We start from the raw sequence: 8,841 nt of genomic DNA on the forward strand, positions 1-8,841 counted from the left end.
CTGAGCCCGTGCGGCTCCGCGCTGAAGGGGAGCCAAGATGGCGGAGGGGAGGGGGCGGGACCGGGCGGTGCCATAGCTGAGGAGCCGGGGGGGGGATAAAGGGGGTGCTTAAGGGGCGGCGGCGCGGAGCCGGTCACCGGTTAGCCCCGGGCCGAGCGGAGCAGACCGCAGCGGACCGGAGCGGAGCGGGGCTGGGCTGCGGCGGGCGTCCCGGCGAGGAGCGGCTGGAGGAGAGGGGACGCGTAGACAATGGCCGCCCCCCTCCCGCCCCGAGGTGGTCTCGCCCAGCTGGCGTGACGTCCCCGCCCGGGCCACGCTCCCCCCGCGGGGATGGACCAATGAGCGGCGAGGCGCCTGGAATTATGAATGGGCCGCTGGCGACGTCACGGGGCGCTGCGAAAAGGCGCCCCCGGTGTTGCCCCGCGCCGCCGTACGGCCCCGGCCCCCCCCCCAACGGCACGAGAAGGGGCACGGCTGGAACGGCTCCGGCAGGAAGGGCTCGGCAGGAACGTTTCTATTTCACACGCAGTCCTTTGCTGCCGCGCACCGACACCTCACCCGCTCCCGCCCCGAGCCCCCTGCGCGGCCCCAGCTCCGCTCCTCGCCGTCCCCTCCAGAGCTCCCCCCCGGGAGCGCTCCCCCCCCCCCGGCCGGGGCTGTTTCACGCACCGGGCCCGCAGCAGGCTCCTAACCCGCGCCGGGAGGGAGCGGAGCGGCGTGCCGCCCTCGGTGCTGCAGCGTTACCCCGGGCACTGAGCTCGCGCGGGGACTGGGTGGGCTGCGGGCGGCGAGGGCTGACAGAAGCGGGGCTTTGCTCAGCGAAGGAGCCTGCACACCCTGCCTGACACAGAGCAGCTACCGCCCCGCAGAGCCTGGCACTAAGGACCTACAGAACGGTACCACGCAAGGTGGAGAGAACAGGAAGAGATCTGGCACTAGGCTACGGAACACGAGGGCGCGCGGCTCCTCCAGCTACGGCTTGTTGGCGAGGTCGTGGTCATCACGAAGGGATTGGCGGGGCCAGAAGTCCAGAGCGCCCGGCGCGCCGCAGCACAGAAATCCAGCTCCTCTTTGGGAGACGGGAGCTGTCCCTGGAGAGAGCAGTGAACCTGTGCTGGAGGTCTCACCTCTGGGGATGTGTGTCCGCTTAGCTCCCGCACAGGAGCAGAGGAAGAACAAGTTTCATCTCTGCATAAAGTTTTTTTCCAAGGCCGCAGGAGTTCTCTGAAGGGAGTGGATATTGCGTTTTACTCGGTCTTCTAGAGTGGAAGTAGACGCACTCTCTAGTTTTAAGCGACTGCAGAAAAAATAACGAATCAAAAAATTAGACTCTCTTTCCAAACATAACACCATTTCTAGCAGGCTTCGTTATCCCCAAGTCATCCACCCAAATGAATCTAAAATACAAAGCAGCAAATTGTTCCACATTAAAGTCTGCTCTAAAAGAACTGACTAGCTTTTACTTTGGCTTGTAACAAATTCAATGCTTTATTTATCTGTGCTCAGAAACATATTTTCAGTAGTTTTCAGGTCTCCTCCATCTTCCAAATATAACTATTAGTTATAAAAGCATCTGTCACAGGGGAGTTGATTGCTTTCTGGGAAGCAAACAAGGGAAAAGCAACGTGTTCCTGAACCAAGGGTGGCATGCCACTAAAATGGTCCACGTTGTTGTTGCACACAGGTTTCAGTCCCACAAGCCCCTGGCACACAAACTCCCAATGGATTTGCAGGACTAAAGCTGTTGCAAGCTGCTAAAAATAGATTTTTTTTTAACATCTGCTTGTGAAACACTAGGCATTTCTACAGGATGGAGAAAAATAACTAACCGCCAGTCTCCTGGTCTGAGTACTGAGACTAACACAAAAGTTTACGATATTTTTGGGATTAAGAACAGAATTTGGAAAAACTAGATGTCACTAGTTCTACTGCACGACAAAGTACAGACAGATCTACACCATAATCTGAGCATCTCAAATGCTGATTCCACCACCCACTCACTCCTGAGAAGATGTGGCCTGTATTTCCCCTGAATGAAAAAGCAGATAATAAAGACACTCACTGCAAGAACTTTCCATCTCGGGAGTCCAGCTTCTCCAGCTCTCGTTCCAGCTCCTCCTCTTTTCGGTGTTTCCTGAGGTTGTTTGCTCTCTCTTCTTCCCGCCACTTGGCATTTTCCATCATTTCCTGGCGTTTACGCTCCAGTTCCTCCGGAGAGATCTTCCTATATGTGTAGAAAACACCACTATAAATAAAAAGTACGCTAGGCCACAACCCTCTCTTCCTTTCCGTTCTTTATGAGTTATGACCCTCAAAATTAGAGCTGTTTAACATGGCTTTTCCTTTGGTACCCCATCAGCAAAGCTTGCAAGTTCAAGTCTAAATGTTCTGCTCTACCATGCCCCTAGGGAAGCCTGTTTTTCTCCTCTTTTCAGCCTTCTCATTTTTAATTGACAGGTAAGGTGATGCTGTCAAGGTCACGTTTTCCTGATGCCAGTAAAACAGAATGCTTCTAATTAACAGTCCGTAGGACAAAGGCTTTCTTCACATTACTGCCTTGCGAAGTGATGCGAGACACATGGCGAACCAGCAGCCACGTGAATCAGTTTGGGAAGCTGTCCAAGGAGTTAACTAACAACCAAGCTCCAGAGCACTGAGCTGAGCACTTCATCGCTCTCTGTCTTGACTTTCTCGACATCTGATACAATCTATTTTAGACAGAGTAAAATTCGATTCACAGATTACACCCAACTGTTTCACCGTCTTTGGGGCAACTTCCCCCCGAAAGCACAGGGACAAGATTTTGCTTACCTTGTGTACCCTGGAACATGCTGTCGTCGATAGCTCTTTTTAGGGGAAGGGCTTCTAGCTCTTCCTTTCTCCTCTCGATTGCTGTGTTTGTAACACGAAAATACCTCTTTTTAGTACAGATGAACAAAACATACATTATTACACCTCTAAATGTTACCTGGATTTTTTGTACACATTCTGAAACTAAAATCTCTCCTGGAACTAAAGGACCGTTACCTGGCCACTTTGTAAACAAATTTTAATGGAAACTAATATGTATTGAGTCATATATTTTTAATCTGTTTTAATTATTTCATTAGCAAGCAATGAGTACTTGGTATCTGATTTTATCAGCGTTTAGTAGGGGTAATTCAGCAATTGCAAGTACCTTCTAAAGGAAATGAGTAGCCCAAATTAAGTACAGTCATAAGCAATACCTAATGTGTGCACCCAGAAGGAGGGTGTCGCAAATGAACAGCACATTGTGAAAACAGGCCCCCTCCAGCTGCTAACTCGTGTTTCTGCACTCACGCACAACTGTGCAGCTCCTGCCTTTACACCCAGAACTGAACACTGTGGCAGAAGGAGACTGAGTAACAGGGCTTTTGTTTCTCAGGAACCACCCCCGCCAGCAGCCCTTGGTTTACGTTACCCGTGTCAGCCACACTCACTGTTTGCTGTGTCTAGGCGGAGAGCTCGATCCCCTGCACCCAGACTGTTCTGTGCTCTTCTTGCTCGCACGTCTCTGTGGCGAGCGGGACTGGCTCCTGGACCTGGAGCGATCCCGGTGCTTGTGGGGGGCCCTCTCTTGGCCGGCAGCTGGGGAACTCCGAGACTTGTGGCTCAGGTCAGAGTCTCTAACCTGGAATACAAAAGTGACCTTCAGGAGAGATGTCCCGTGAGAGCATCACAGCGCTGGGAGGCTACAGAGGAGACCTCAGGTTAGACTAAGGGCAGGAGCCAGCGAACATTTTTGTGTTCATGTTTGTGTTATCTCACTTCCTAGGTTCTTATTAAAGCCTGTACCTAAGAAGACAGTTTAACTTACGGTACATCATACAAGAAATTGTCATGACAATTAAGCACAGTATTTAAACAGACGTGTGACCCTGGTAAGAGAAAGTAAATAAATCCTAACTTGAGTTCAGAGAGAATAAAAGTCCTACCAGCATCTGAACAGCTTTGGTTTCAAGACTTGGATGGCTCCAAATTCAACTTTCTTAAATCATAATCCTCTTCTACTTGGTGGAGCAGCCTCTTGCATCAAGCTGCCTAAACCCTTGCTCCTCCCTAACCCATGAATTTGCTGCTGAAAGCTCTGCGAAACACAGGTACTTACCTGTAAGCCGTATCCTGGGACTTTGGTAGGAGCAGGTTTCCAAGAAGAACTGTTCATCCTCTTCTGAGACCTAATGAGAAAACAGAGCAGTAGTTTTGATGCAGATAAACTCAATAATATGATACTTTTTACATTAAGATGTCATAAAAATAATTTAATGATACAAAACCAATGAAGTAACAATACAGAAACAGGCAAATTAAGAGCATGAATTAGAAAGGTAAGACTTGCAGAGGACTAGAAAGGCAAGAAAAACAGCCAACTGAAACAGGACACGATATTTTTATTACAAAACCTTGAAACATACCTAGCTTTGCTTCGCTCCTCATCACTGCTGGCACTTTCACTGCTAGAACTGCGATGTCGATGTTTCTTGTGCTTCTTCTTCTTCTCTTTCTTCTTCTTTTTCTCTTTTTTATCCAAACTGTTTTGCAGCTATAAAGCAAAACACTATCTCATTAGCAATAATTACTGTCCCTACACCCGTGCAGTCAGCATCACAAGGAAAGGGCAAAGTAACAGAGTTCTCTGTGGAGAGGCTCTTGGGACAAAAGATAAAGCTTTTAGCAAGGTCCTCTCTCAAAACTAGAGAGCTCAACGGAGTGTCAGCATGGTACCAATTCATGCAAAATCCTGCATCTGCTATCACTCTGTGGTACTAAGTCAACAATTAATCGCTAGCTGAAAAAGCACAGCTTAGGAGCAGGAAGAGAAAAATACCCCTGTATCCAAAAGGATGAGAAATTAGTTGTTGCCGACAGACTGATAGGGAACCTTGTCCTATTATACGGGGATTATACAAAGCTGAATTTATTCTGTTTTCCTATGAAAGTCAGTAAACAGAACTCAGCTCCTCCTCCTAAATATTAACTTGACCTATGAACCTGTCCTCAGTGCGTTCAGTGCTTTGAGTCTGTGAAGGAGTATTGAAAAACACCTACCAGTTCTTTGATTTTCTTCATTTTTACAGGATTATTCAAAACTTCTCTCTTCTTCTCCTCCTCTCTCTTTCTAGAACAGGGTAAAAGAAAATTAAACTAGTATTTGCAAGCAACTCAAAGCATATTTTCATGAGACCCCAAGCGCAACCTCTAAAAACATATAAAGCAGAAAAACAGGCAAGTTTGGTATATCAGCAAAACAGGTCCAACTAAGCTGAAGTCTGTCCTTTTCTTCTCCATGAGAGCACAGCTAATAGGGTAAACAAAAATTGTTCTGTTAACATCCATTGGGCTACAACGCTGTTAAACGGCTCAACTCTCACAGCAGACCAGATACATTTACACACACGTAAGTGGGTGACCTAAGTTTGCAGAGATGAATCAAAGAAGAATGACAATCTTTGTTCAAGTCAAGTTAGCACAACTATTGAAAAGCAGCAAACTGACTCACATTATTTGACATGTTGCTGTGTCTAGAAAACACAACCAAAAACCTGTTAGTCATGTAAGCAGCTGATGAACTCTCTGCAGCCAGGACTGCCACCTACAACCTAAAGCTCACAAACAAACAGAAGAAACTCTGAGGAAAGAACTTAACAGCAATCTTTATGTAAACGACTAAGATAGTTCTTATCAAGCTACTATCGTGAATGCTTTGCCTGATCTACTACTGCTTTCACCCCCACATTTGGTACCTTATCATGAAGAGCGGATCCTCACGGATTTTGTTCGCCATGTCTAGAACAGAATTGGCACCAGACTTGGCAAAAATGGAGCCTGGGAGAAGTCCTGTCTCGTTGGAACAGCCCGCATCCTTGTCTTCTGTCTTCTCAAAGACGTATTTGTCCACGGGGCGACCCATCAGGTATTCCTCTCTGTTGACCATGCCCCCAGGACCCTGGTACATCCACTCCAACTTCTCTTCTCTTTTCCTGTTGCAAACAAGAGCGTCTTATTTTCTATTACAGAACCCTAAAGGTAAAACTTTTACCTTCTAAAGGTAAAACTAAGAGGTAAAACTTAAAGTGCTGGCTCACGAAGGTGAGCAGAAAACTTTCTGCATCGTACACGTTAAAAACAGTGCTGAAAATGCATCCCTCAGGGGCACCAGCAGGGCACGGAGCACCTCACCAGGCAGCACTGGTCCCAGCGGCCGCTCCTCACCTGACGGTGCCCATGTCCTCGGCGTAGCGCTGCATCTCCTCGCGGGCCCGCTCCTCCTGCAGCTCCCGCTGCAGCTCCTCGATCTTCTTGCGCTCGGCCTCATGCTTCTGCTCGGCCTTCCACACCTTCTCCACATTGCGCAGGGTCTGCGGGTGCCAGCTCTTCTTCAGGTTCTGCAGGGAGCGACACCACAGAAGGGCCCTTACTCAGCGCCCCAGTAAGGGGCCGGGGAACGGCCTCGGGACCCTCCCGAGCGCGACGGAGCCCTAAGCCCGCACCCCGAGGCCCTGTCCCGACCCCCCGAGGCCCGGTGCCGGTACCCGGAGCCGCCTCCAGGAGCCCACGGGCCCGGAGCCCGCACACCGAGGGCCCTTTCCCAGCCCCCCTGAGGCCCTGTCCCGATCCCTCGAGGACCCGGGGCCCACACCCCGAGGCCCGGTGCCGGTGCCCGAAGCCTCCCCCCCAGGGCCGCCCCCCCCTCACCAGGTCGCCCCCCCCCATGGCGCCGCTCGCTCCGCGCTCCCCTCCCCGCCGGGCCCCGGCCGCCGCTCGTCACCGGGCCGTGACGCCGTTTGTCGACGTCACTTCCGCCGCGCCGCTGAGGGCAGCCGCCAAGATGGCGGAAGGAGGCGGGGGAGCAGGGCCCGGCCTCCCCGCAGCCGCAGCCCGTTCGCGTCACCGAGCCCCGGAGGCCCTGGGGCTGGGTCCGCCCGCGGGGGGCTTCGAACCGGGCACCTGCGGGCTCCCAGCCCGGCGCCCTGCCCCGGAGCCACGCGCGGCCCCGAAACGCGCGGCCCCGGCCGCTGGGGCGTGGCGCAGGGGGAGCGCGGCTGCCCGCGGGTTCGGAGGTTTCAGGTTCGATTCCCCCGGGGGGCGGGAGTCAGCGCCTGGCTGCGTTAATCACAGCTTCCATAAAGCCGTGGTGCTCGCTGTTTATTTCAATTACTACTCAGGCAGGAAAAACTAGATCTGCATCACCTCCGGTGCTTGTGTGTACGTGCGTTGTTCAGCAAAAACACAGGAGAAATAGGAACGTCAGACCTGGTGTTGTGGTGTAAAGCCGGCAGGAGGCTGGGTACCACACGGCTGCTTCCAGCTCACTCTCTCCAGGTGGGATGGGGGAGAGAACCCGAAAGGGAAAAATACAAGAACTCATGGGTCGTAATAAAGGCAGTTTACTAGGTAAAGCACAAGCTGCGCCCACAAACAAAGCAAAACAAGGAATGAATTCACCATTTCCCATCACCTGGCAGGCGTTCAGCCACTTCCAGTAAAGCACGGCTCATCATACATGAAGGCATTTGTCTGCCCAAGAAACTCCAAATGTTGTCAGCCGCCTCCTTCTTTACCCCAGCTTTTATTGCACGGCATCATATGGTACGGAGTATTTCTTTGGCCAGTGTGGGTCAGCAGTCTTGGTCTGTGTCCCCCTCCTGGCTTGCGCATTCCCAACCTTCTCCCAGCAAGGCAGCACGAGAAGAAAAGTCCTTGGTCCTGTGGAAGCTCTGCTTTGCAGCAACTAAAACATCAGTGTATTATCACCACTATTTTAATCAAAAATCCAAAACACAGCATCATGCAAGCCTTAACCAAGAAAATTAGTTCTCTCCCAGCTGAAACCATGACAGTTTGGCAAAAGAACTTGAAGTGACTTCTAAAACCTCTGGGGAATAAGAAGGTCTCTCCCTATTCTGTCTGTAAAGAAGAAAGGTTGGAAAAGGAGGTAAAGAGGGGGCACCTGGAGTTGAACCAGGGACCTCTTGATCTGCAGTCAAATGCTCTGCCACTGAGCTATACCCCCTTGGGTCAGCAACCAGAAAGGTGCAGGAAAAAAAAATACAGACAGCTCAGATTTTATGTCCACTGGGTGGATTGGTTTTTTATTTGACAGACTCCTTTGCATTAAAATGTACACGCCAAAGTGTATTCAGAGAATCAATACAGGAGACAAAGCGGAGAACCACTGCAGTCTCTCGCCTGATCAAAACGACGACTCCTACAGCCCAGGAACTGGCATCGTGCCTTTGCCTCGTCACTGACATGCACGCAAATTTGGCCGTGCATTGTTAGGTTAACGCTCTGTCTTGGGTTTGGTTCAGAGAGCAGCCCTTTGGCCATGCAGCAGCATGCAGGATCTAAAAGTGAGGCACACGCCTCGTACTTTTTCCTGATAAAAGCACAATTGCAAGGGGGCACCTGGAGTTGAACCAGGGACCTCTTGATCTGCAGTCAAATGCTCTGCCACTGAGCTATACCCCCTGCAGCAAGCCCTCCGCAAGGTGGTTTTAAAAGCAGTTACACACACCCAGTGTCTGACCACAGGTTCAGATTCATCACCCTGACAGCAGCCTGGACAGGGCAACGGACGTAATTTCTGCAAAGAGTCACTACAGAAAATCCCAAACTTACACAAAAACAGCGCAGAGCAACTCAGAGCAGAAGCCCTGAGCTTTCCCGGGCAAAAGGCCGGCTGAAAAAGACATTTAAAAGAGGGGGCACCCGGAGTTGAACCGGGGACCTCTTGATCTGCAGTCAAATGCTCTGCCACTGAGCTATACCCCCCATGTCAGCCTCCTCCTCAGCTGGAAATTTTCTGGTCATTCCGAA

General features: G+C 51.0%; 1 protein-coding gene, 2 long non-coding RNA genes and 3 other non-coding genes across 6 annotated transcripts in view; all 6 read right to left on the reverse strand.

The window, feature by feature from the left end:
- Positions 1-283: 283 nt before the first annotated feature.
- On the reverse strand, positions 284-6,837 carry CWC25 (CWC25 spliceosome associated protein homolog). Its single transcript, XM_040537148.1, has 10 exons — positions 6,718-6,837; positions 6,235-6,407; positions 5,766-6,002; positions 5,071-5,140; positions 4,437-4,564; positions 4,130-4,199; positions 3,462-3,652; positions 2,812-2,892; positions 2,063-2,224; positions 284-1,297 (listed from the first exon to the last, which is right to left on the reverse strand). Exons 1-10 carry the CDS (start codon positions 6,733-6,735, stop codon positions 1,183-1,185), a joined length of 1,245 nt encoding a protein of 414 aa, XP_040393082.1. The 5' UTR covers positions 6,736-6,837; the 3' UTR covers positions 284-1,182.
- Positions 6,838-7,393: 556 nt separating this feature from the next.
- LOC121059921 lies at positions 7,394-8,683 on the reverse strand. Its single transcript, XR_005814685.1, has 2 exons — positions 8,450-8,683; positions 7,394-7,991 (listed from the first exon to the last, which is right to left on the reverse strand). It is a non-coding gene; the product is annotated as an uncharacterized LOC121059921 (long non-coding RNA).
- On the reverse strand, positions 7,964-8,035 carry TRNAC-GCA. The gene has a single exon. It is a non-coding gene; the product is annotated as a tRNA-Cys (tRNA).
- TRNAC-GCA lies at positions 8,422-8,493 on the reverse strand. The gene has a single exon. It is a non-coding gene; the product is annotated as a tRNA-Cys (tRNA).
- Positions 8,684-8,691: 8 nt separating the features above from the next.
- LOC121059920 overlaps positions 8,692-8,841 on the reverse strand; it is a 1,446-nt gene continuing 1,296 nt past the window's right edge. The window contains exon 4 of the long non-coding RNA XR_005814684.1: positions 8,692-8,704. This is a non-coding gene — a long non-coding RNA (uncharacterized LOC121059920). The remainder of the gene's footprint in view (positions 8,705-8,841) is intronic.
- On the reverse strand, positions 8,725-8,796 carry TRNAC-GCA. Its single transcript has one exon. It is a non-coding gene; the product is annotated as a tRNA-Cys (tRNA).

The sequence above is a fragment of the Cygnus olor genome, chromosome 25, assembly GCF_009769625.2.
Source record: "Cygnus olor isolate bCygOlo1 chromosome 25, bCygOlo1.pri.v2, whole genome shotgun sequence".
Classification (NCBI taxonomy): domain Eukaryota; kingdom Metazoa; phylum Chordata; class Aves; order Anseriformes; family Anatidae; genus Cygnus; species Cygnus olor.